This window comes from Arctopsyche grandis, chromosome 10 (assembly GCF_051622035.1).
Source record: "Arctopsyche grandis isolate Sample6627 chromosome 10, ASM5162203v2, whole genome shotgun sequence".
NCBI classification, from domain to species: Eukaryota; Metazoa; Arthropoda; class Insecta; order Trichoptera; family Hydropsychidae; genus Arctopsyche; species Arctopsyche grandis.
Window position 1 is genome coordinate 30076693 of NC_135364.1, and position 27381 is coordinate 30104073.

Consider the following 27381-nt stretch of genomic DNA (forward strand, 5'->3'; position numbering starts at 1 on the left):
TGTTTGATATATGTATTTCCACATCATTTACGTGTCACGAGCTCACTCTCATAATGGTTAATTCAATCTGTATTCATTTATTTTTATTAAGAATAAATAATGAATTAAAATGTATTTTGTTGTAAATGTATATATTAAATTACACAGTGTCGTTGCCTTAAAGTTTATATTAAATTAATAAAAATATTTACACAAGCATATAAAACACGAATAACATATATATATAATGTATAATAACATAAAGACGTGAGCATAATAATGCGCGTAGAAAAAGAATTCATATACATATATATAATACTCTTGATATCTTGTTAATACATGTAGCGAATTGTTTTGCGCTCATTTATTGAAACGCTTTTAATTAGTGATCCTTCGGCGAAGCTTATAGTTTTACATATACATAATATTACATTGTTTATTACATATATAATAATACAAAGATTCTATTCTAGCTCGGCTAGTACAGAGTCCAAGTCTTCTTGAAGGTTTGCAGACATTTCTCGTTGTTTGTTCACATCGTCCTTTAGTCTGTCGACATTTGCAATTATCAAATAGTTGCCCTTCTTGAGGGCCGATAGGGATGTTTCGTGTTTTTTAGCGCGGACTGTAAAGTTCTCCTTCTTCTTCTCTACCGGTGCGTCCTGTAAACGAGTTTAAAAATTAATTTCTAATACAAATATGTGTGTACTTTATGTTTATATTATTTATTTGTTTCACTCACTTCTGGTTCACTTTCGCTTTCTGTTTCACTCTCAGTTTCTTCCTCAGATTCTGTTTCGGTTTCTTCTTCTTCGCTCGCTTCTTCTTCACCCTTCTTCTCTTCGTCGTCTTCTTCGTCTTCTGATTTTTCTTCATCGTCGTCCTCGTCTTCATCTGTTTCTTTCATAAGACTTGCCATCTTGTCGACTTCTTTTTTCAACGCTTTGTACTTTTTTTTTTCGATTCTGAAAACACAATTAAGTTTAAATTTAAATTAAGTTTAAACGTTTATATGTATGTATGTATGTATGTACACATGAATAGTAATCGGTCGATAGTTTTCCTTACTTGAGAGCCTTTTGCTGGTTTCTCAACTGTAATTTGAGACCGACTCTTTCTTTTCTCGCCATATCCTTTTTGTTCTTAAGATTCCTTATCTTATTAACCAACAGTTTCACCTCTTTGCCCATTTTTCTCTTCACCTTTTCTTCTTCGTCTTCCTAAAAGTGATTTACATGGTGAATATAAACTTCATTCTGTTTATATTTAAAAAAATTCGTATACATATATACTTACTCCTTCTTCACCACTCGATTCGTCTATTTCTTCTTCTGAACTAGACTTCTGTATAGATTGTTGCCTCTGTGCATGACTAGGTCTTCTTGAACCTTGTGTTGAACTGTGCACGATCCCCTAAAATATAATTTTCAATGAAATGAATAACAAAATTATTTTAATTTTTGCGTTCTACTTGACTGCATACTTTTTTTATGAGATTTTTCTGGGGAAAAGTGAAAGGGAGTGAACCATAATATTTTACATAATAAGACTACTACATGTTGAGAATTGACGGTCTTGGAAATAATGCAAATGACATGTTTTAAGGAAAAATATTTGTTTGCCAATATACATATGTATGTACGTATAATATGTAGACGAAATGATGCAAACGTACAAATGATGATGCAAAACCATGCTCCGGATTTCATGCACGGCCTGCAAGTTCTGACCTGGACGTATTGTTCGTTTTGTTTATCGAAATCTCTCGCTCTTTGCAAAAAATAGGACACCGGCTCATCGTCTTCTTTATCGTCATATATTCCCTAAAATATGTTAGCAACATATATATATATAAAGCATATTAAGCATGTTATGTATTTAGTTTAAGCAGCATCACTCACTCCATAACTTACATAGGTACTTCACTCCTTAACTACATATGTATGTACTACAATATTATTATTTATTAAACTTTACAATTGGTTTCATGTGAAATAATTTTTTTCCATATTATTCATAATAAATTGTAAAGATAAGCAGTTAAATCAAACGTTACGCAATTTTTAATATGTTATTGTACCTTGAGCGCCTGTTCTAATTTCTTCTCCAATTCTGCATTCTTCCTCTTGATTTCTTCCAGTTCCGATTGGGTGTCGTCCAGCTCTTCGGCAGCCCTATGATATTTCTTTTCTAAGTCGTCTGCTACTCGTTTGGTCTCGGTGACTTCTCGTTTCAAACTGCTGACGAGAGTCTCATCGTAGGCGTCCACCACCGATATGACAGTTTTGGCTTGTTCTTGTTTCACGTGAGCCCTTTCGCTTTTGAGTTCGTTTTCCAAATTTCCTATTCTCTGCAGGAGTCGTTTGTTTTCACGCTGTTGAGCCTCTTTATTCCTAAGTGTACACCAATTTACTGATTAATAATGGTGAGGTTTACTGTAGACTCCCTACTATAAGCTGATTGTATCGGAAAAGCTAAACAACTCGTTGGATGTATTAATTAAATATGTACATATGCAGAATAATCAATTAACACAAGTATTTACCTTAATTCTAACGCTAGCAATTGTTTTGTAGATTGCAAATCATCTCTGACTCTATCAATATCGTCCATTTCATCGACGTCCTCTTCCTCTGGAGCTGCCTAAATAAATTGTAGAAACGTTTCTTATATTCAAATACAACAATGTTAACATTTCGGTGTTCAGATGCTTACTTCTGGAACTTCGGCTAGATTGGCTTGTGATTGAGATTTCTGTATCTGTTCTTCGATTGTTAATTGTCTTCTGAATTTTCTCAGTCCGTCCAAGTTTGGTTTGCTCCTGTCGTTTGTCTTGACAGATTTCAATTTGACGCCTTGATTGATTTGTTTTAGCAGTTGGTTGACCTTATTGTCTCCTTTTTCCGATTCGTATACGTATTGTCCTTTCGCTTTTACCATGCTGACTTTTATAATTGGACTAGATCTGCGAACCGGAACCAACTGTTACATTTATGTACGTACATATTTGATTCGTTTAACTTTGAGGTGTTTTTTTTTTTTATATGTTTCATATGTTACCTGTCATTACAAACTACGTGTTTCAACTTTCTTCCCGATTCGACCTCCTTCATCATATCGCTCCAGTCGGGACGTTTTCTCGGCCTCGACTTCAACGATTCTATTTTTTTTATCTTTTCGACTGTCGGGGGTGGTTTTTTGAACTCTGGAGGTGGTGGTAACTTGGGGGGCATCGGTGGTGGCATTGGTGGAGGAACTGGCTTGAGCAAACCTTTGGAACACGAGAAAATACCAAATTAAGTAAAAGCACAGTGCTCACTTGCGATTGCAGTTTAATCATACGAACCTACCTCTAAACAACATGTTTTCTTCTTCCATTTTTTGTTTATTTTGTAATACGCTACACTATTCTTATTGACTGTGAAACTTTCCAGAGATTACTAGTTAACTAGGGCGACCGAGCTTTATTTACACGTACTAGTCTACTAGTCTAGTCGGACCGTGCTTAAGCTTTGGTGTTTATTTCGGTACTACCGAAGCATACTTTATCGAGAACAATTAGGCGATCGGAAAGGTGTTTCAAACCAAGAAGTTATTCCAACTCGATTATACGATATGAAATTTTGGGTTCAAATTTATCAGTGATTGTCAATTAGCTATTCAGCTCATTTCCAAATACATGTGTTGTTGGGTCTACAAAAGTTCTAATTAATACAAAATCAAAACAATTGGGAAAAAACTTAAAGCTAGTCAACATATCCTGAATCACGAAAAGACGGCAATTTATGTAGAATCGAAATGGACTCCTTACGTACAGTATATGCAGTATTATATATTGCGGTTTACATTTTGAATTGGATTAATAGTCCCTGGATGGGAATCGCATGTGTCATGTCATGTCGATTGACATATTTTTAGCCATTATTATTCACGGATGAATCTAGTCTGTAGTGATAATTTTAGATCGCAGAGTGCATCGTCGCAATGTTCAAAGCATTGTTGCAATTTGAAAAATGTGTTTGTCATCGTATATGTACGTCCCGTTTTTAGGTAGCCTATCCCGTTGTCCCCACGCACAGCTTCGGGACGTTGAAATGTCCCGTTTTCAAAAAGAGAGCAACCCACGGTAGCAATTTTTATGCCTGCCCGGCACTAATGCTACCGTAGAAATAGTCTTTTCTCTTATGACAAGTTGTGGACAAGCGAAACACAGTTGTAAGTCGCACCTCTTATATCTATCCTAATTACCAAAGTAAATTTTAAGAAATCCTGTGTTTTTACGTGTTCATTCGTGTTATTTTCATAAAAACTATGAAAAAATATGCGTTTTCTTGAATGCACACATGTACATAACTAAAAATTGGTAGATGTCCCGTGTTGAGGAATAAATAAATGGTCACGTTATGTACATATGTAGTTACTTACTGCGTAAACTCTCGTTCTTCGTGAGCGTATGTCCTTTGGGTATCTCGTTGGCGATCGTTTTGTCAATGTTTTCCTTCACTTTCTCCAATAACGGATCCCTCCACTTCTTTCCACCGTCTTCCTTAGAGGTTTGTCTCTGAAGCATTGGCGGTTTCTTGGCCATCTCGTCCTTAGACGGTTGTTTAGCCAGGGGGGGCTTTTTAGGCGGCAGCTTCTCCGGTGGCGCTTCTTCCACCACCGTCTTCTTCGCGGGAGATTTAGCTTTGGCATCTCCATTTGTTTCTTCTTTTTTATCTTTTGAAGATTCTTGCACTGATACTTTTTTCGGAGTGGTGGTAGTTTTCACTTTGCTTCCACCGTTCGCTTCCACTTTCTTCTCTCTGAGTGAAGATGGCTAAAAATTAAACACACGTAACGTACATATGTATTTCGAATTTCATCTGTATTATTATTTTTATATTTACCTTAACAAGTGGTCTCTCGGTGTCATCGTCATCATTATTGTTGACGCCGTTCTCATTTTTGGGACGTGCTGCTGTTGTTGTTGTTTGCTTTTTCAACGAAGCTGAAATTACAGCGTACAATTGATAGTTTGCTAATTTGATTAGATTGATCGTTCGTTTAATTCGCGATGGCCCACCCCCACTCCGCTAGGATTGTATTGATCGTGAATTGCGCATCTTTTCCGACGAGGGAGGGTGAACGGAACGACGTAAAAGGATCGATCTCTATCTACCTTTGGCAGATGCCAGTTGTTCTTCGATGCCTTTGGTTGAGGATGGTTCTGGTTCAACTGGTATCGAAGACCTCTTGCGTAAGGTCCACGCTGGCGGCTGCTGCGGTGCTGAGGATCCCGACTCTCGCACCCATGGCGGTCGTCCTGGCATGACCGCTCCAACAACCTTATAATACAAACGATATTTTACAATATATAATAGTACCCTTTTATCAACTTTTTTTTAACCCTTTGAATGCTGACCAACGCCGATCGGCGTTTTGCTAACAAGTCCATGAGCCTGAAATACACTGATAGGCGTTGCATTTTGAGTATGTAAAAAATAAACAAGAATACTACCCGCTAAGCCTTTCCAGGTAACATTGAAAAAAAATCCATTGAACATGGGTCGTGTAGTCCGTGTCAATGTTTATAAAGACTGGTCTACACCGGAATTTCTGAATTTATAACCATAGCAAAATTACCCGATGGAAATCCCTAACTGCTGAGTATTTAAGATTGTGGCTTGGCATTTAGATTGTGAGCATTACATTTTAACAACAATAAAGGAGATGGAACTAGTTTTGGAAAAATACATTCATGAATAGACTTCTTTTGTTTATTTTATATTGTTGCAAGATATATTAGAGAGTCTAAACACACCTTTATAAAACTCGAAATCCTCGGCGGTAGTGATCTAGGGTTTGTTTGGATTCGCTACAATTTTTATTCCTGCTTTCTATTGGATTTCTAAATAATTGTAGTTGGAAATGTTGGCGAAATTTTCAGCGTGGCGGGTTTTCAACAGAAAATACGTCAGCACTCAAAGGGTTAAACAATTCATACATGTATGTATGTATGTTTTAAAAGCCGACTCGTACAATTTTATCATATAAATTCCAGAAGTACATACACAGGTGTGCGCTATAATTGGTAAGTTTCGGTGATTATTGGTCACTAAGTCACTAAAATCTCTTTAAGGGAACATCTGGCAGCCGAAAAGTCCATCATACTAACGAGAACTCGAGTGCCAAATATTCCGTGTTCGCGATTTTCATGGCAAAAATTGTCTTTCGCAATGTGACTAATAATCCAATTACCATTATATGTACTGTCACATTTGAATGAATGGAGTTTTCACCTTATTTGCGGAAAGCGTTGTCATTCCCGCCATATGTCGGTATACATATGTATGTGCATACATTCATATATGTACATATGTGTATATGGATGGATATAATAAAATAAATTGGCAACGGTTGCATGAATTACGTCTTCGCCTTCTAAATTTAATATAATATTTTACTATAACGAAGTAAAATTAATAACGCGTGTGTATGTGTGTGTCCATTTGTGTAAATTTTGACTTATTTTAGTATTAATTTTTTTGTTCCAGGTATTTGACATACTCGCGTAGTTATCATTATTGAAATATAGTACATAGTGAAAATAGTGATTTTGAAGAGACGACGATGGAAGAGCAGCCAAGGTGAGTTTTTCCAGTGGTGTTGTTAATTTTCTTTCGAAATGGGTATTTAAATAATGTTGTCCAAATGTTTGGCGATACCCATGCCATGTCTCTCTATCGTTCGTTGGCACATTCGTTGGCGATTCATGTCAGCTACAGCTATAGCGTTACCGACCGTTTCTAAAATTAATCGTGATCGTGTGTAATTTGCAACGTATTCCTCAACTTTTCACCCCAACTAGGAAAAGCGCATCAAATACTCAAATACTCAAATCTCATACAAACATATCATATGTACAATATGTATTGTTTTATTTTGAAATTAAGTACCATTTCTGGCATGGACCTACATACATACACACATATGAATGTATGTAAGTATTACGGATTGTAGTGTAGGATGAAAAAAACAACTACACAATAGAAGTGTGGGCGTTTAAGTTGTAAATGTACAAAAATAGACATAATAGACATATAATTTAACATTTTCCCAGTTGTTCCCTTCAGACTCCTTTCCCCCTCTGCACTGTATGTAAAAAGGAACGACACGCGAATACTGAATGTGACCAAGCGGAAGTTTTCAAAAATTTTCCAAAATCAGTCGATGGGCGTCGCAATACGCTAAAGCGTTTCGTTTCACATCTGCTTGCTGAAAAAGTTATAACGTGGAAAAAAATCTAATTTGACAGACTGCTGCCAAAGTTTTCTGACAATTTGTAAGGACTATATCAACGAGTGGCTTCGGAAAGGAATTGACACACGAATTAAAATACATATATATGTACATATATAAATATTTAGTAAGGTAATTTATAGGCACGCGGGCGCACGGAATATTAATCGTAATAAAAAGTGCGCGCATTACGCGCTCACCAATCCAACCCGTTCGAAATGATGAAAGTAGTGTGTGTATATTTGTCATCCGACACTCGGCCCAACGTCGCACATGCCTGTCATCCAGTGCCGGCCTTACACCCGATGGCGCCCTCGGGCAATTTTTTCTAAGCACCCTTAGAAAGAACTAGCTCTAATTTTAAAATTTAAAGCGTCTTTTAAAAATTTAAATTTGGCGCATCGTTCGGCGCCCTAACTTATTTGGAGCCCTCGGGCGACGCCCGACCTAGCCCCCCCCCCCCCTAAAACCGGCACTGCTGTCATCAAATGAAGTTCCACCCCCCCCTCCCCTCCCCCCACTTCCCCGCGTATCGAATACTTTGCTCTGATTGGGTGTGTCCATGCGTTTGCCACATACCCACATAGTCACATATCTACACACGTCGCGTCCGTTTTTATATATATTATTATATATGTATGTACATATTTTTTAATGTTTAATCCTAAAATATTACATATACATATGTACAACATGTCGGTGATATTGTTGCATATGTACATACATATATTGGTATTGTTTATTTTTTGTACTTTATATCACTAATAAATGTGTAAATATTATATATTATGGGTATGCAGTCTACATATATTATACTACATATGTGTATAATAGTTTGGAATGTAAGTTTGTATATAATTGTATGTACCTACATATAATAGATATGTGGGTGTGCCATCTAAAAACGTTGTCCACGAGATGTTATATTTATTTGTACAATAATTATATTCCACACTTTCCGGTCCCGTGTTATTTTGGTTCGTCGGACGTTTTCCAAACACTGCGCAAAATGGCGTCTCGTTCTTCATCTATATGTATTATATGTACATATGTAATTACTAAATTCTCATTTTCACATACGTATGCTCGTGTATGTTTATGTTTATTTTATAATTTTAATGCGCAATTTAACAAAAATGAAATTTGAACAAAATTAATGTTGGCCCTGAAATGTTTCAGCCGACTTGAGACTTGATGTGTCGGTTTATGTGAATTTCCAAAAATACTTTTGACGGAGACACCCACGCGCCCTCAACTGCACCTACATACATACATACATATAATACTTCTTCATCCACTCTTATTTTACATACATATTTACATTCACTCATACGCCATGTCATATCTTGCACTACACAAACCTTCGTATCTTTCAATTTTCAGTTATTTTAGAACAAAAGTCGTTTCATATAGAAGTTTACACTTCAAAATGCTATTTAATCACTGAGCAACATATAATAGGTATTACTCGAAAGCAAAGTCTGTTATTTCCATAAAAAAAATAAAACCGAAACATTTTAATGATTTTTTTAGTGGCGGGTCTGACTGATTACTAACGTGTTGAATCGATAACACAGCCTTTGGTTAACCACTCATCATTTATGTATGTATGTATGTTGATTGGTCCAATCAGTTCTTGGTACACCAAATTTACAAATTTCAATATCGAATTCTTGATCGGTGGGTCGTAAAATGCGTCGAAACCTTTTTAATCAATTGATTTATTATGTAAATCAAGAATCAAAGTTGCGTTCAGACTTTAATATTGCTTATAGTTTATTCTAACCTTGTGCAGTCAAAGATAACCCAATTTTGAAAGAATGGATGAATCCGTAATGGCATTGACCCGCAAACGACGTGCGTTGAGTTAAAAAAGTTATTTTGAACTTCTCCTTCGCTTCGTGGGAAGCCGTTTTCAACAATCTTCTGGGTACTGTGAGGATTTCAATGTTTGACTTGTTTTAGCGGAATTGTGTGTGTGTGTGTGTGTTTTATTGTTATTGAATTGCTTGTTTGTGTGAATTAGAGATATGTATGTATGTGTATGTTCAATAGATATTTTGGAGATGAAAATAACGATGAAACACGCACACATAGAGTCGCACACGATAGGCACCTGCGTTTTTATGTCACGCGTACTCTTCTAGCACTTTTCACTGTTGGCGAGATTTTTCCCCCCCCCGGAGAGTTTTCCTCGGTTTCAGCTTTCGGCTTTCAGCTGTCGGGTATCAGCTCCGCCGTCGTGTCTTCAGTCGGTCAGTCGAAGAGGGACATGGAGTAGAGTAGTAGAAGTAGTGCAGTAGGAGGTCGACGAACAGCTCGAATGTGGTCGCGTGGCGTCCTCGCGATGGCACTGGCTCGGCATTTCGGGACAGCTGGAACCTCCCCCGCACTATAGACGCGGGGAATAGCGGTGGGAGGAGGCGGGAAAAACGAAACTCACGCCACTCGAACGAAAATCGTTCTATTTCCGGAGTTTTCCCCTCTCTCGAGACGGAAATCCTCTTTCAGGTGGTTCCTATTCCGTTTCGTGACCGCTCTTATGTATGTACCTGCATCTCAGGCGCGTAACTACTATGCCGCACGGGCATGCGGTGCATGCGGCCCATTTAGATTTAGGGGCCCAAAAGGTTTTCAAATTAAAAAAATACTAGATAATTTTTAAATAAAAATCATTTTAAAATTATTCAAATGACTAATAGGAAACAATATTTAAAATTTTATACTCCAAATTTGATACGCGACACATTGTGTGTCGAATTTTCACCCATTTGTACTCCTTTTCACGACATACAATAGTTTTCCGTTATGGTACAGTAATCTATAATAATAATAATAACTTTTTATTCGAGACGATAGGGAGAATAGTGCAATCCCCAACGCCCATATAAATAATATATAGATAATAAAAACAATATTATTGAAAAATAGTAAAAAAAAAATACATAAATAATAATAATAAGAATAATTAGTTAATTAATCAATTTAATGTCTATTTAAGGCGGTCGATGGAGTAGTTCCATTCATCGAACATACAGTGAAGTTTGCAAATGAGAAGATGCAGCAGCTAGAAGACAATTATACGATAAAAAATAAACGAAGGCGTAGAGAGGCCGCTCTCATCCTGAGAATGGCCTCGAAGTGAGGCACATGCCCTTCCACAAACATTTGCGACGCGCTGCAGCCCCTAGGTAGCCTGAAGAGAGCACGGTAGCAATTGTTATATTTTACCTTTATCTTCCTCATCGATAAAAACGATGTTAAAATAAAATTTCTATACATACCATACATACGTGTATGTAGATTTTTAAGATTTGAGGTTTTTAAGACTATTCGAAGGAGGGTATATTATTCTCATTCAAATTGTTTTATCTTTCATCAGAATCTACGAATATGATAAATATCACGGCAATAGATTCCGTGAAGCTGAAACGTGATGAGTTTGTATGTTCATACGTATGTATGTACAATTTAGCGTTAAATTCTCAATTCAAATCTTATTTTCGACATAATTTATGTCAGTGAAAACGAAACTATTTATGTATATGTAGGTGCATTGAAATGCTTAGTTTATTTCGGGGGTCGTTAAATTTGGCCTTGAGGTACGTGAGAGTGGCTTTTCATTAATATTGAACGTGAAAATAAAACCAGTACACATATTTTCCTTTAATAAAAAAAAATACATTTATTTGTGTACACAACACTTGAATTTCAACTTTAGTTACGAACCTTGTGTTAGGGGAGGGGATATTTCTCCAAACAATAATTATTTATTTTTAACTTTTACTTCCGGATCCGGACCAACAGTTTGACGACCTCTCGATTGTAATCTGATCTGAGATATATTTATTTAGGACTAGTGGACTAGTGGTTTAGTTAGTAGGTTTTACCCGGCTTCGCTCGGTATTTGTAATATAAACCGCTTAAACATGGCTAATCTAATATGTAGTAAATATTCATTTGTTTTTTTATTAATTTAATTTGAATATAAAAAAAAGTTATATTTAACAACAGCCAATCAGAAACGAATGGTTTTATTTTTTATATACATATGTATAAGGGAATCAGAACTGAAATTGGAACCGGGATTCGGAACAGAAACAGGAATCCGGATTTGGAATTGAAAAAGGGATCCGGAACCAGAACTGAAACAGAAATCCGGGACCGGAATTGAAAAAGGAATCGGGATCCGGAACTAAAAAAGGAATCCGGATCCGAAACTGAAAAAAAGAATCGAAATCGAAAACGTAATCGAAATCATTATCAATATCGTCGTCATAGAAAATTTGATTTTTTCGATGACGTCACGGATGCTACGAACCAAAAACTTACACACTTTTTTATTTTTTATTTTTATTGTTACAAATCAATATACACTCGCCATTACAGATTTGCTCCAATGCGACGGGTGTACGTTAACGAAAATACAGAATACATAAACAATCAGAAATACAGTAATACATACATATACAATCAGAATATATAGCATATAACAATTAATCAGAAATAATGATCATAGAGACATCTATGGATTATTTTTAGATTTTTTTGTGTACAATTTTTATACATATAATAAATACGAAATTATAGAGATGTCTATAGATTTCAGATTACTGTGTATAATTATTACAAATTATACACAGGCAGATTTTGTGACAACAGGATTAGATCTAATACCAATTTTCAGGAACCGTTTCAGCAATGATCAGATAAAATTGGCAAACTCTGATAGAGAAACGATCGATTTGGAGTCACAAAACCCCCAAATCTAACCAGCAGATGGCGAGGACTCGAACCTTTGACCTCAGTGGTGCTAAATATATACGCTACCACTAAGCCAAACTGCTGGCTTAATACATACATACAAAGTCACTTTCGAAATGATTTATTAGATGAGTTTATAAGGCAGACCAATTCTCAACTACATATGGCTAAAGAAAAGTTGTTTTCAGAATCTGACTCAGTATGAACTGTGGTTTATGTACTTTCGATCAAGATTTTTCTTTGCACAAATGTAACGTGTGTGTGTGTATAAGAAAGGTTAATTTATGTTGTGTACATCGAATTCCACCGCTCACTCTAATTCTTGAATGGGAAAAACGCAGAAAAATCAGTCAGCGTTCTCTTTCCAACGTTCAAAAGATGATTTTGAAGCGGTATTTGGCGCGCAGTTCGTTCGCAGTGTGCAGTATTTCGAGAATGGCCATTTCGCTATCTCTTTTCTATTCGCGATATTCGTATGTGTATTCGTACTCTTCTGATATTGCTATATGTACATACATATATTTATTACAAATATGTATCTGGTTCCGTGTGTGTGTGTGTGTGTGTGTCGTTAATACTTTCGAAGAAATATTTCGGGACGTCTGCGCAGCGCAGCACAACCAGACCGATTCTTCAAGTCACCGAAATGAACGAGGATTTAATTGAAAACAAAAAAAAAAATAACACTCACTTCACACTATTGACTACTACGATATGTCATGTATTGTATGCAGTGCATAAGTTTTACACAATTGGCATGATTTAATTGTCGCAATTTAGCATTCGAGATCTTATACTGTCGTGCTAATTGTTTACGAATTTCGTATTTGAGGTATTTCTTTTAGTTAGCATAACGCATTAATGCCGCTGTTGCTCTTCTCTCTAACTATGTACATATGAAAATATCACTGACATAGCTTTTGATATCTAAAAATGAATCTTCACACGTAACACGTACATATGTATTTTAACCTTGCCCCTCTTACCATTCTAATCCATCTAGAAATAGTTAATTAAGAATGCGCGACATTTAACATATTATTTGCTGTTTTCGTGTTGATATAATATGATATTTTAAAAAATTATTTATTTACATGTGTAGAGGTATACTTGACACAAAAGCACTTACATTTATCACGCGAAGTGTTTCACGATAAATTCATACGCATATATATATGCAAATTAAATATGTACCAACATATGTAAAATACATACGCAAATATTATACATAAATTCTTATATAGTAATTCCTTGACTTGATTTTTTTGTTTAGTTTATTTTCCTCAATTGATTCTTTGTCATGCAAATTGTCTCATGTGGAGGAATCCCCGAGCGCTCGAAGCTACGACTAATATCCGTTTTCACTAGTGTACCACTTAACTAGAATATTGCATAATATTCATTGATAACGTCATTCACACGATAGAAGTATCGTGTAAAAAAAAACTAATAAAATAAATATGGTTTTGCAGTTTCATTTTCCATCCCTCAACTATTCAAAAACCGCGACACATTCCCTTTTTTAATGTTTAATTTTTACCATAACAATGAAATTTAAATCATAATCAGACAATGATCGGTAGGTATGAGCCAATTTATGAGAAACCGTTTCTACATTTAAACAGGAGAAATTAGCAAACTCTGACCTGGATTTCGCAATTACCCAAATAAGACCAGCAGCATAACAAAAACTTTGTTCGATGATTATTCCGCAAAAAGCGATCTCGCGCAAGTCACTGTAATCTCGATCACGGAACATGTGTCACCCAAAAACTCCATCAATCAAAAGTAAGCAGGCTAAACATTGTACTAACGAGAACTTGATTGCCAGATGTTCCGTGATCGAGATTTTAGTGACTTGCGCGAGATCGCTTTTTGCATAATAATCCGTTTACCAAAAAACATGATTTTTTCAATCGAAATATTTGATATTTCAATTTTTTATCAAAATGGGTCATAGAGTAAAAAAAAATTGTTTCTGTGATACTTCATCTTCAGTTTTGGTTTGTTTATTATTTTATGCTATCCATGTCACTTCATTTATTTTAAGGAAATCAAACTATTAGAAGGACGCACTGCAGTGCTGAACAACAGAACAAGCGTTCACACAGTGCACAATATGTACATAGTTCCAATCAATCACATCTCCTTCAAATTCAGAGCGTATTGGCTGGCATCTTCACCTCCTTGGTTGTTGACGAAAAGTGGGGCCACTTTTTAATCTCGTCGAAGAGGGCCTGTCCTGGACATTCCGTGGGTCTGGTCTGCCTGTGACCCAGCAGTTTGTAGCTCTTGTTTATTCGACCATCGCGCACTCCGAACGCGATCAAGTCTTGGACTGCCTTCAGCTGATTCGGCGGCGGGATGTTAACTGCGAATCAAGTTTATTATATTTTACTGAAAAATTACAATTAGTATACATAGTATGCAGAGTGTTCGAACTCTTAGTTTAAAAATTGAAATTTAAATGAGTGAATGTCTTAAACGTACTCCTCCAATCTCCAATGGTGCAAATGCCGATGCTCTGGTCGTTGTACTTGGGCGCGTGAGCTCCCATCCTCGTCCATCCTCTTCCTTCGTAGATGAGTCCGTCTCCACCAACGCCAAAGCTACAAAAAAAATTTCGGATGTGACCAACCCATGACTTTATCTATGTATTTGAGGAATATCAGAAGGTCACAAAACAAAATTCGATAATTATACATACATACACGTTCACGTATACCGGTCACGAGAGCATTTTCGATGCAAATTGAGCGCAAATGTAGGGAAACTTACACAACACACACAGTTTTTTTCTAGATCATGAATCGAATCAGTCAGAATCTCGAGTTTGAATTTTTGCATGATTAGAAAACTTCATCTATTGTTACTAAGTATATAGATAAAGTAAAAACATATACATATATGTGCTTGAAGATTGTCTCTAAAATGTTTTTATCTTGATAACGTTACCTGTATCCGATGTCCCACCATTCCCTGTCGTCCATGTGAAAGTCTTGCATGTCTCTCATGGCTTGTTTGCACTGGTCGGTGTCGTTGCACGCTCCAGGGATGTATGAATGGTGAATGATGACATAAGGCACAGGATTGGACATGTTGGTGATGTGTTTCGCATCTCTAGCTCCCCATTCCTCTCGCGAAATTATTTTCAAGGTATCGTCTTCCTGGCCTAAAATGAGTCAAACAGTTTATTAATTTTCCTCCACACATGATAAGTGGTGGTTTCGAATCAACATTCAAAAACAATTTTTGTGTAATATTATCTTGTTTTCGCAAATTTTGACAGCCACCCAAATGGTGGGCTGTCAAACGGAGAGCGATAAATATCTTCGTCAGAAACGATTGCATCCAACCTTCATTTAAACTTTGGATTATGTATTGTATAATATTTATTTACTTATTTAACATATTAGCCACAGTGACATTACAGAGATCTCCAACGCGTCACTGTGCCGGTCATTCAGTAATAATAACATGATAACAGTAATAATAACTTATATTAATAACAATATTAACACAACATCATTAAAATCATAAAATCATAAAAAAAAATAGATAGAATAGAAACCACTGGCATTCCTCAACAACCACTCAACCAGATTAGTATATTTTATATTAAAGAGGTCAATTTCGCCAGAAATCCGGTTGAGCAGATATATCGCCCTAGATATAGGAGCCGTTGACAACATATTTGTGCGAGCCACAGGAGGAACAAACAAATCACGATTTCTCAAGTCCCTGAATTTACTAGGTGCATTAAACCTAAATTTGTTTTAGAACCTGAGGATTGTGTATTATCCCATTCAACAGCTTAAAAAAGTGCCTTCCCAGTAACATATTCCGACGAGACTCCAATGAGTTGAAACCTAACGCCCCTAATAGGAATGCACTAGGATATAGCCAAGGATAATAACCATACTGTTTCAAATAAAGATATCTGAGAAACCGTTTTTGGATTCTCTCAATCTTCAATGAATGAGTTATATGGGTAGGATTCCATATAATAGAAGAAAATTCTAGAATACTACGTACTAAAGATTCATAAAGAATTTTAAGCACCAACGTACTCTGGAAACGTTTGCTAACTGTTAGTAAGAATCCCAGCATTTTTGTTGCACGCAAACAAATATTGTCTATGTGTCGTTTAAATTGAAAATTATTCGAGAACAAGACCCCCAAATCACAATATTCATCTACAAACTTTAATTCAACACCACTTAGGCGATATGGATAAATCAAGCGATTTGAAGATCTTGTCACATCGAGAACACAGCATTTTTGAATGCTAAAAAATAATTTATTATCGACAGACCAACTTGACAGCGCATCTAAGTCCAATTGGAGAAGGGCTGCGTCACTATGAGACTTAACTGTCTTAAAAAGCTTAAGGTCATCGGCGAATAAAAGATAGTCTGAATACTTAATTATTTTTGAGATGTCATTAATGTAAATTAAAAAGAATAATGTCCCTAAGTTGGACCCCTGAGGTACCCCAGGAATTAGGGTGAAAATAGACAAATTGCCTCCGATTTTCAAAGTAATTTTGTATAAGTTCAATATAATAATAGTTCGTATAAAATCAAGCCATTTGATAACCCAAATTTTCTTAACTTCACAAACAAAACATTATGGTCTACCATATCAAAGGCCTTCATGAAATATAAATAACCAAAGGTAAATAAAAGCGCAATAATCCTGAATGGTAATTCGTAACGTCTTCTAATGGTGCGTACACATTAAACCAACGAAGGCAAGCTTAGTTGGGACCAGTAACTAAGTTTGCCTTCGTTAGCTTAATGTGTACGCACCATAACGTAACGTTCTTCGCTGTCTACTCGGTGTTAGATCGCGTTGCGTAGATTTTGAGAAAGATTTTGATACATGTGTACATATATATAATATGTACACACATGTGTATGTGTAGTAGGTACGTACTTATACCAAGAAGATTACAACAATTTAACAAACACTCAATAACACGATTTTCCTTCGAAGCGATCGCTCGCGAGTTGACGTAATAACATCATCGTTCAAGTGCAAATCGTTGATCATCAACTTGTCACAAATGCGACGGAAGTTAGCATTGGAGATAATTCGTACGCCATTATGTACGGGGAAAAATCATCAATTTTCTTTTTTATTACAATATCATATTATTTTGCATTGTGAAGTTAATGATGGTAAATTCAATTGCGCAGTGTAGCTAGTGTGTGCTTTTCATATCTACATACATACATACAAACATACACATCTCTTACATATTTATTGGATTTTTAGAAGTTGAAAATACATATAAACATATTATCATTAAGTATATCGTATTATATGGGTACAGCCTAAAAATATTATACATGCTGTGTTGCTATTTTTCGTACCCAATTCGAAATAAAATATATTTCCCGTAAAAAAAATTATCAATATGAGTTCCCAACCAATGGAAAGCGCAACGGAAAGGTGTCACTAAAGTTTTTAGAATCTAAATATGAAATCTTGGCCCCCACATCCTGTAAAATGATCCGTATAATCTAAAGAAAAAAAATTGTGAGCGCTTTTCATAGTATTTTATTTGTGTATTTTTCATAGTATCTTTTCATGTGTATTTATTTTATTTTATATACTATAGAACACTTTTTTTATTTCTTATCCGTATAGCACAGCATCTAACTATTAATTGAACCCATTAATTAATATTTATATCCTGATTCAAGAATATTTCGATTTATATTCAAGTACTTTCACGTCCCAAGGAACCTTTTAAAATATAAATTCATGGCCCCTGCACCCCCCCCCCTGTATTAAATACTTTATTACTAAATATTGATTGCACTGTATCCTTAAAAACATATATGTACATATTTATTGCACTAAATGAAAAAAATAATAGGTATTAATTAGGGACTTGGGGCTATTTAGAGGGGGTCCCATTTACTCTGTAAAGTAAAGTCATCAAAGGAAAACTTGGCAAACGCGTAATGTTTATACGAACATGTTTATTGTAAACGAAATGCCTTACGTCTATTATCGGCATTTCTAGCAAAACATTCGTTTTTAATACATACAAGCATAATATTTATATTCAATTTTATGAAACGGAACTAATTCTATATGATCGATCTAAGCGCTTTAAAAGTTTGTTATGGTAATCTACAAGAAAAATATACATATGTTCGTTAAGTTAACTGTGTTATTATCGTATTTAGCCAATTCATTCAACGTACAATACTTGAAGGTTTTCATACAATTCTAAAATCATATGTATGTACTGTACTGATTTTGTATCGGAAAAGTTTGGTCTGGAATTTCCAGAAGGACTAAAAAACTAATAATAAATAGCCTTGTTAAAATGCATAATACTAAAGGCCTATAAGACATAGTTTTACTTAATGAATCTGTGGATAATCAACTTAAATATATTTTTTAAACTCATAAAATTTTATGATAGTATCATATTCAAATATTTAGTACTAGTTGTTTTACCCGGCTTTGCTCGGTTTTTTGTAATATAAACCGTTTAAACATGGCTAATCTAATAATAAATATTTTATTAAATTTATTTGAATAATATTATTTTATTAAAATTTATTTCTTTTTTTATTAAATTTAACTTCACGAATTTTACGAACCAAAACTTACATACATACAAAGTCTCTTTCGAAATTATATACATATGTACATATTAGACTAGTGGTTTTACCCGGCTTCGCTCGGTATTTGTAATATAAATCGCTTATGGCCAATCTAATCTAATGGTTAACATTTTATTAAATTTATTTGAATATTCATTTGTACAAACAAACATACAAAGTCTCTTTCGAAATTATATATTAGATGTACATATATATTTTTTGTTGTCGTTGTCCACAATAAATGACCTACTGGTAATGTTTTACAAAAAAAGTCATTTGAAATTTTGAAAATGAAATATAAAAAAAATTAGTCAGGTTTTTTGGTCTAGATCAAAATCAAAAAAAAAAGGAAAAAAAGGCAACTCACACGCGGAAGCTGTGAAGGTTTTTTCGATTGCAAAAAGAGCCATCACAAAGAAAGCTAGCATCTTGTAGATGGAAGATGGTAGATGTGCAGATTTGTCGATAGTGGTCTGTAGCGAGGTAGTGAGTGGTCTGTAGCGAGCCGTTGCTGAGTGTATTAAACGCCATTGCCCCAACTGCTTCCGCTTATATACATATACGAAAATCCCCTTTGTTATTTTTTTCGCCGTTTACTAACCACGTGCGAATTATGTTTATCGATCAATCGGTCGATCGATTTGGCAGTTCGTTGAATTGCCAGTGCAATGGTTATCTACAAACACATGCCGTTATCCCGGTTTCCCTTGAACTTTGGCTAACGAAATTCGCAGGGGCTTCCCATTTACGTTCACCTAAGTATGTACATACTACCTACCAATGGCGGATCAAGTAAATGGCGCCATTTCAAATTTGAGACCCCATTTCAGTAAAAAAAATGCTTTCATCGTTTTTTACCACGCTTTTAGTGTGTGGTTTTTCATTAGGATTTTACAAAACCATTTTTTTTTCTACTAGTGGTTTTATCCGGCTTCGCTCTGTATTTGTAATATAAACCGCTTAAACATGGCTAATCTGATAGTTAACGTTCATTTGTTTTTTTGTTAAATTTATTTGAATCGAAAAAAAATAATATTCAACGACAGCCAATCAAAAACGAATGTTTTTTCTTAATATATTTATAAGGGAATTGGAACCGAGAATCTGAACTTAAATCGGAATTGAAACAGGAATCCGGGTCTGAAACTGAAAAAGGAATCGGGATTCGGAACTGAAAATGGAATCCATATCGTCGTAATAGAAAATTTGATTTTTTCGATAACGTCACTGATTCTACGAACCAAAACTTACATACATACATACAAAGTCTCTTTCGAAATTACATATATAATACTAGTGTTTTTATCCGGCTTCGCTCAGTATTTGTAATACAAACCGCTTAAACATGGCCAATCTAATAGTAAACATTTTATTTAAATTTACTTGAATATTTATTTGTTCGATGACGTCACGGATTTACGAACCAACAATAGTTACATATGTACATACATACAGTCCCTGACCAGAATATTACGCCACCCCTCTCGAGATGCGTTTGGGTAAATTTGTCACGGTCGTAAATAACTCATTATGGGAACTTTTGGCCTCATTTTTTTTGTGATCTTATCCTTAAATGTACTGTTGACGTAGATATTTCACGTTTTCGTCCTTTAATTGTTGTTGAATATTTTTTTTTGTAATAAATCGATTCTTGGGAACAAGCCTGGCGATTTTTCGATCCACACGAGGGCCAAATTTTTTTTAGTACCACTATTAGCTCGCCGCTTGAGTGTGGGGTCGCAATCAGTCTCCAGATTTTGTTTTATTTTTCTAATAGACGCCCTACTAACACCCTCCATTGTCGCGATTTTGTTTTGAGAAAACTTTCCTGTATTTAATAATGATGTAATGCTTGCAATTTTTTCTATAGAAAGATCTGATTTTCTACCCATCTAAAAAAATCCAATAAAAGTTTTACAAGCAATTTAAATCATAAAAAAAAGTAAAATTTCGAGATATTAAATACCAACTTACCTTAGAAATATGATAAAGTTGCAGTAAAAGAGAAAAAAACACAGTGCTTTTCACAAAATAATGAATGATTTTAACGGAAACGCACGTCAATATTGAACAAAATTCAGACGCAAACCGATTTCAAACATCTTTCTTTTGTTTTTGAAGACCTTTTGAGGGATAATCCACCGATATTTTTGGCTAGTGAATAGAGTTGCATTTAAGGATAAGATCACAAAAAAATGAGGCCAAAAGCTCCCATAATGAGTTATTTACGACCGTGACAAATTTACCCAAACGCATCTCGAGAGGGGTGGCGTAATATTCTGGTAAGGGACTGTAGCTACAAAGCCTCTTTCGAAATCATATATTAGATATTAGATTATGTACTTGAAACACTGAGGGCGAAAACACACGTTACGGAACGTCGACAAGTTCTACTACATTTCTTCAAATATGGGATACACCGTTATCGATCACTGTCAAGCAAGGATTAATACAAGGATACAATTTTACCGAAAACACTCCAGGGGGTCATTTTGGGACGACGCGTGCTGGCCGTTCCATGAATCTATGCAAGGCACCCCATTTTTTTTTTGCACGTTTAAGCACCCCAACACCTCTTTTTCAGTCCTAAAAAAATCCTGGTTTTGAAGTTAAAATATTAGTATAAACTGAACTACCGAGTCTAAATTGATAAGAAGACAAATACTGTGTGTGTGTGTGTGTGTATATTTGACTTTCTCAAATAAATGTAAGGTATGCATACAATATTGACCTGCGTATAAAAGTTCATATCATAATATGTACATACATATGTATGTACCGAATGTACGCAGTTTTATTGTATCCGTTATCATTCCAGTTTCTAGCGGATTCCCCTTTCTTGCATCTTTTAGTATAATATGAACATTTTTATGCTGCGTGTTTTCAAGTGCATGCGTATAACAAAAATATTACTAATATACATATGTATGTAGATATGTAAACAACAAAGTGAAACTATGCATTACATATACATACATACATATGTATGATCGTTGCACATGCGCATACGTGTATTTTACTTTTTGGTTTTCATTTGCTCATCGAGTTTATGATACAAGACATTTGAACCTTTTCATAGAAAAGAAAAAAAATCGGGGGTTCCCTCGTGCAAAAAATAATATGCAAGTATGTACGTATTCACATACATATGTAACTATTAGGTATTTTCCTTTGTTATCGTTGTATATTTTTTTCTTTTCGTGTATAAATCATTTGAAAAGACGAAGACAAATCGGTTCAACCAAGACAATTACTGCTTTTTCGATTGACCACCGTATCCTGGTTCGTTAAACGAGATTTATTACTTACTTATTAGTTCATTTGACCCCTCGGGGAAATCCTCGTGATGTTTTTGATTATCACTTTATCAGATCTTGTATTTACATATGTATATTGAGTGCGCCCAGTTCGACCGATTCATGTTTCACACAAAACCCGGAATTTATAAATTCTTCGTCTGCTTTATATTAGAGATAAATAAGCATATGTATAAACAAAAATTTGAAAAACTCATTCTACCAGGTAAACATTCAAACTTTTTTTTATATTTCTTAGTTCAAAACTTAAACATCTATATCACAATTACAAAAAAACATTTTTGTTAGGGTTGCCAACTCAGTCATTTTGACCCGGAGACTCCGGGTTTGGCGGTCGAGCTCCGGGCTCAGGCTTTACAAACAAAATCTCCGGGTCAAGCATCTCATTCAAATAGATCAGGCAAAATTTACAGTGCAAGCTAGAGTTAGAGCTAAATAGTTATGTAACGTAGAGATTAGGTGGGTGGCGCTCGTGGACCGATGGTTTACGAGCGCTAATCATCTGATCTCTCGTTCGCGCCGAAATGTCCTCGCCGAATGAATAAGCCGTATGTAACGGCCAATAGGATCGCCTAACTCATCAACCAATAGTTATTACATGTGTATGTATGTGTGTTGCGCCCAACGGGTATAAATATGGGGCGCTCTCGGCCCGGAAACCATTCCGACCTGGAGCGCCGACGAGAGCAGACCAATAAACGACTTCTACAACAGTCCTGCGTCTTTCTCTCCGATTCTGAAAGCCCCCTCTTCACGTCCACGCAACAGTTACATACACAAATATGGGGTTTGGTGCAAGCGCTCGACAATCACCAGACAGACTGAACGACAGATAAACTGGATGGCAGCTTTAAACGCAATTCTCGTCTTCTCGAATGATAGATTGCACATCAGATGACGAGTAACCTTTCGATGTGCACAGATGCAATTATTAAATTGGTAATTATTAAAATTGAGTTGGATCGTTCTGGCGAGTTTAATATGGCAAGATTCGATAAGTTCCGAATCTTGCCTTATTAAACTCGCCAGAAAGATCCAATTAAATTTTAATAATTGCATCTGTGCACATCGAAAGGTTACTCGTCATCTGATGTGCAATTGCGTTTAAAGCTGCCATCCAGTTTATTGTCGAGCGCTTGCACCGCACCGACAAATATGTATTGCGATTTTTAAAATAGTTGTTATAGATAACGGCACAATGTTGGCAACCCTAATTTTTGAATATACAAACACCTGTTCCATCAGACGAGAAATTTAAAAAATCCGTTTCGTTCAAACGAGAATAGGTCGAACGGAGTAGACAAATGTGCATATTTATTTATTATACATTACAGATATATGTACATATGTACTCCAGGTCGTCACTATATGTACATACATATGTGGTAAATCAGTGAACATTAAATTGTATTAAAATTTCTAGGGTTTTAAGAGCTGGAAAGGCAGCGGCGGCTGCTGCAGCTCGAAGGAGAGCCGGTGAAGCGGCTGCCGATGCAGCCCGTGCCAAGTTGTCCGCTTATTGGGATAAACACAAAGCTTCAGCTCCTGGAAATGGTCTACCGACTCGATTAATGGGTTCTGATTACTATTCCATTGCTGAAGATCAAGCTAGGATTCTTTCAAACAAACGTCAAAAACTCAGGTATAATTTCATTGTTCATTTGTATATTTACATATTATAATATATACATGTACATTGTTGGTTTGTTGCAGAAACTTAGAAGAAAGACAAAACAAACTTTCGATTATGTTATTCAATGAAAATCTTCAATATCAGGAAGAATTGAAGACGTCGTCAGTGAATGCTAAATATGTGAAAAAAATGTGCGTTTTGTTAGTTGGTATTTTTTTATTTTAATTCACATCCTATGGTGTCTTCTAGACTTGTTTTCCACCTTTTTTTTTAGGACTTATTTGGATTCGATTCCTACACCTCTATTGCGAGAAATTAATCTGGGTATCAAAGCCAAAGAAGAAGAACGTCAGCAGCAAGAAGCTGAACTCAAATTATATCATCAGTGGAGAATCAATAATCCCGTTATTCAAAAATACGAAAAGTCGCAAAAGAATTCCGCTCTTAAATCTGCATGGTAGCTTTCATTATAAATTAATATGCATGTATAAATTATGAAACATATGTACAAATTTACATATATGTATGTTTGCAGGATGGAACAAATAGTTGAAAGTGAGCGATCGAAGAAAAAAGAAGAAGAACAACAGCAAACGTTATTGAGAGAAAGAGATGAACGTCTAAAAAAGGAAATTGAAAAGGAAAAAGAAGAAATGTTGCTGAAGGAACAAAAAGTTAAGGTTTGTAAAATATAATATGTGCGTAGTTATAAATCCTTTATTTATTTCATGTCCTTAATATTTTTTTGATGTTTCAGGATTTGAATGAGTATCTTTCTCGTCAAATAAACGACTTGCAAGAATCTGAAGAGGCGGCAAAATCTCTGCAAATTAGGTTAGAAGCTGAAGAAATTCTTATGCGGTCTTTAGAAGATGCCAACTCTGTCCGCAGTACGGAGGCGTCGAAAAGAGCCGCAGCTCGAAAAGTTGTCTTGGGAAACATGGGACTTTACGCGAGGAAAGTCAGAGAGCGTGCTAAGGAAGCCGAGCTTGACGTGATGGCCGACCAAAAAGAATTAGAAAATTTAATATCGGCCATTGAAAAGGTATGTAGGCTTTATTTTGAATTTCTGTCCAGAATCCGGATATTAGTGACTATGTTATGTTAACTTTGTTCTCGTAGGATTCGTTCAAAGAAGATGTCTCAAGGCGGGTTTGGAAAGAGGCTTTGCATAAAGCTCGTGAAAGTTTTCAACGGCAAAAAGAGCTCGAACGCCTTAGACAAAAACGACTGGAAGATGCCATGGATGGAGAAGCGAAAGCTATATTTCAGAAGCAAGACAAAGTATTTCATTATTCCTAAATAGTATATGTACGTAAGTGATTCTCATTCTAATCATTTTCAAATGTTCTACAGTTGTGGCAACAGGAACATTTAGCTCGTCAAGAACTTTTAGAGGAAGTGATTGCTACTCTAAAGACGCAAGTCAGATTAAAATTGGACGAATATAAAGAACAACAAAAGCAAAATATTCTAGATAGGGAATCGTTGTTAGCTAGCATTGAAGAGGCTGCGGAAAAAGTGAGCGAAAGGGAGGCAGAGAATAAGGTACGTGTCGTGCAATTTCAATTGGTGAGATGAATGAATTCCCATTGATTGACAATTGATTGTTTTTAGCGTTATCAACAAGGTTTGAGTAAAATGGCGATTCTTCAGAATCAGATGAAGCAAATCGAACTCGAAGAGAAGAAATTGGAAGAGAAAAATTCGCACCAAGTACAATTGAGAGAGGCTGCTAACGAAGAGGAAAGACTCCGTAATGAGATAATTAAATTGCAACGCGAAGGTTGTGGTTTTCAATCGTTCAGACGAAGACCCATGAACTGGTGATCAATTAATAAAATAAAATATCCATCTTAAAATAAATGTTTTATTGATTAAATTGAATGTTGGTGTTAGTGTTAGCATCTGGCAGCTTTCCGCTCGTAATAACGCTGCAATGCCTGGTCGAAAACTTCTCCCACAGTCCTTTTCTTCCAAATGTCAATTTTTATTCTAATTTCAGTGATTTGTTCATTTGTTTCTTGATTTTCCACTTTTACAACGGGATTAGGCTGTTTGAAATCATCGAAAGGCGCCGTGGAAACCTTCGTTTCAATCACATTGTTTGTATCGGTTTTAGGTATATCTTCCACAATTTTATTTTCTTTTGATGAACTCTTGCCGTTATCACTTTCGTCCGAACTGGAGTCGTCTATGGAGAAGTCGGAGTCTGCATCGATATTCGAGGGCAAATGTATTTTTTCCTTTCTATTGGTTTTGATATCTTGAATTTTTTGTTTAGTGATTTCATCGTCGCTGTCAGATTTTGCATCGCCGTCGTTTTCATCACCCGAGTGTTTTCGCTTTCTATAAACTCTTTTGGGTACATTTTTACTCTTGGGTTGGGTCACTGTCGGAGGTTGATCCACATCGGCCTTTGTATTGTCCTCTTTATCCGACGGCTTTTCCGCCGTATCGTTTTTATCTGAATTCAACTGTTGGTCGTATAAATGCCGATAGAATCCACCTAAAATATCGTATCAATAATTAAAAACTGTTTACGAGTCCTTCTACCCCCATATCGTTTTGAGAATAATTTACCTAAATCGTTTTGTTTGGTCACATCGCAAATCTCCTCCAGATAGTCTTCCCGTCTTTGCTTCTGTTCATCTAATCTCATTTCTTCTAATTTATTCTTATAAGAAGTGGTAACAAAGGATTCCTTGTCGGCAAATTTATCGCCCTCTTCTTCCCTTTCCTTTTGAATCTGTAAGTTAACATATGAACATAATGAAACGGGCCAATTCTTATTTAAATTACTTATTTATGAAACAAACAAATTCAACTAACCTGTCTTTCAACTCTGCGTTCATTTTCTTTTTTTCGTTTCTCAGCAGCTGTCAATAATTTTTCTATGTATTTTGGTTTTTTATCTTCTTTTTTGATGGATTGTTTTTCCTGTTTTTTCTTCTCGATATCGTCGTATAGTTCATCATACTGATAAACGGTAGGATCGTCTTCTAATGCTTTCTCCTGAACTACACGAATCTACAATAAAATAAATGAATACGAGTCGAGAGGTAATCTTCAAAAATAATACTAGCCTCGATAAAAATAACGACAAGTTACCTGTCTTTTGATTTTATCTCCTTGACGTGACGGTGCGTTCATTGCGTTTCCATCGTCATCGGATTCACTTTCATCTCCGAAGACATTTCTGGATGCACTAAAAGCCAATGATGTTTTTTTCGAACCTTGCTTGTCGGGTAAAATCAAACCATATCTGAAAATATTCGATACAAATTAATTTGAAAACGAACATTTGATTTTTAAAGTACTAAATGAATAAATAAATAATTGGAATTTCTCACTGTTTGGCCATTTTAAGAAAGTCCGGCGAATTTTGACAGCTGTCTACTAGGTTTCTTGCTCGCCATTATTTGGTCGTAAGAGATTTGATATCGTCCATTGAGAAAAATATTGTTTGTTTACTCTATTTTTTTCAACCCTTTTCGAATTGCGATCCACTCCAAATCTACATAAAAATATTTTTAATGTGATGTTAAATTAACAACTCGATATTTGAAAGTCAACCTAGTGTTATTCTGTTTCTTGTCATTATTTTGATACGTGGAAGCGTTGAAAATCCACTGGCAAATAGAATTGAAATTCATAAAAGTATACACGGTGACATATTGATATGCCTAAATTAGGTTTAACTTTTTACATTCACAAAATTTACCTTTAGTATTGCAAGTTTGATACAGGTACCGTAAGATGTTGAGAATGTATTTTG

General features: G+C 35.5%; 4 protein-coding genes across 5 annotated transcripts in view; 1 reads left to right on the top strand and 3 right to left on the bottom strand.

Annotated features, from left to right (window-relative positions):
* The window catches only part of LOC143917880 (trichoplein keratin filament-binding protein), a 40029-nt gene that overhangs the window by 79 nt on the left and 12569 nt on the right, over positions 1-27381 (top strand). The window contains exons 2-10 of the mRNA XM_077439494.1: positions 6516-6608; positions 23394-23612; positions 23684-23794; positions 23878-24060; positions 24139-24283; positions 24361-24648; positions 24726-24887; positions 24960-25151; positions 25221-25429. Coding sequence (XP_077295620.1) covers positions 6592-6608; positions 23394-23612; positions 23684-23794; positions 23878-24060; positions 24139-24283; positions 24361-24648; positions 24726-24887; positions 24960-25151; positions 25221-25429 — 1526 coding nt within the window. The 5' untranslated portion in view covers positions 6516-6591. The remainder of the gene's footprint in view (positions 1-6515; positions 6609-23393; positions 23613-23683; positions 23795-23877; positions 24061-24138; positions 24284-24360; positions 24649-24725; positions 24888-24959; positions 25152-25220; positions 25430-27381) is intronic.
* On the bottom strand, positions 119-9701 carry sals (sarcomere length short). Of its 2 annotated transcripts, XM_077439492.1 has the most exons (13): positions 9377-9654; positions 5141-5306; positions 4869-4969; positions 4405-4798; positions 3040-3250; positions 2695-2944; positions 2525-2622; positions 2060-2372; positions 1710-1802; positions 1276-1392; positions 1048-1199; positions 722-944; positions 119-641 (listed from the first exon to the last, which is right to left on the bottom strand). In XM_077439492.1, the coding sequence occupies exons 2-13, from the start codon at positions 5289-5291 to the stop codon at positions 444-446; spliced, it is 2301 nt and encodes a 766-aa protein (XP_077295618.1). In that variant the 5' UTR covers positions 5292-5306; positions 9377-9654; the 3' UTR covers positions 119-443. The 2 variants fall into 2 exon arrangements, with proteins under 2 accessions (XP_077295618.1, XP_077295619.1); XM_077439493.1 differs by lacking the exon at positions 1710-1802 and having other exon boundaries at positions 9377-9701.
* LOC143917887 (peptidoglycan-recognition protein LB-like) lies at positions 14003-19329 on the bottom strand. The gene is made up of 4 exons (XM_077439504.1): positions 19021-19329; positions 14980-15196; positions 14515-14633; positions 14003-14395 (listed from the first exon to the last, which is right to left on the bottom strand). The coding sequence occupies exons 1-4, from the start codon at positions 19079-19081 to the stop codon at positions 14181-14183; spliced, it is 612 nt and encodes a 203-aa protein (XP_077295630.1). The 5' UTR covers positions 19082-19329; the 3' UTR covers positions 14003-14180.
* Positions 25257-27045, bottom strand: LOC143917886 (uncharacterized). The gene is made up of 5 exons (XM_077439503.1): positions 26957-27045; positions 26715-26868; positions 26436-26633; positions 26187-26352; positions 25257-26112 (listed from the first exon to the last, which is right to left on the bottom strand). Exons 1-5 carry the CDS (start codon positions 26965-26967, stop codon positions 25505-25507), a joined length of 1137 nt encoding a protein of 378 aa, XP_077295629.1. The 5' UTR covers positions 26968-27045; the 3' UTR covers positions 25257-25504.

Excerpts from the sequence above, each read along its gene's own strand:
- sals (XM_077439492.1), bottom strand. The coding sequence starts at position 5,291 with ATGCCAGGACGACCGCCATGGGTGCGAGAGTCGGGATCCTCAGCACCG. Across the intron at positions 4,970-5,140 it reads ACAACTGGCATCTGCCAAAG|CTTCGTTGAAAAAGCAAACA; the intron begins GTAGATAGAGAT and ends CTGTAATTTCAG. Across the intron at positions 1,393-1,709 it reads AAAACGAACAATACGTCCAG|GGGATCGTGCACAGTTCAAC; the intron begins GTCAGAACTTGC and ends ATTATATTTTAG.
- LOC143917887 (XM_077439504.1), bottom strand. The coding sequence starts at position 19,081 with ATGCTAGCTTTCTTTGTGATGGCTCTTTTTGCAATCGAAAAAACCTTC. Across the intron at positions 15,197-19,020 it reads AACCTTCACAGCTTCCGCGT|GCCAGGAAGACGATACCTTG; the intron begins GTGAGTTGCCTT and ends GACTCATTTTAG. Across the intron at positions 14,634-14,979 it reads TGGTGGGACATCGGATACAG|CTTTGGCGTTGGTGGAGACG; the intron begins GTAACGTTATCA and ends TTTTTTTTGTAG.
- LOC143917886 (XM_077439503.1), bottom strand. Across the intron at positions 26,634-26,714 it reads GAGATAAAATCAAAAGACAG|ATTCGTGTAGTTCAGGAGAA; the intron begins GTAACTTGTCGT and ends ATTTTATTGTAG. Across the intron at positions 26,113-26,186 it reads GACCAAACAAAACGATTTAG|GTGGATTCTATCGGCATTTA; the intron begins GTAAATTATTCT and ends ACGATATTTTAG.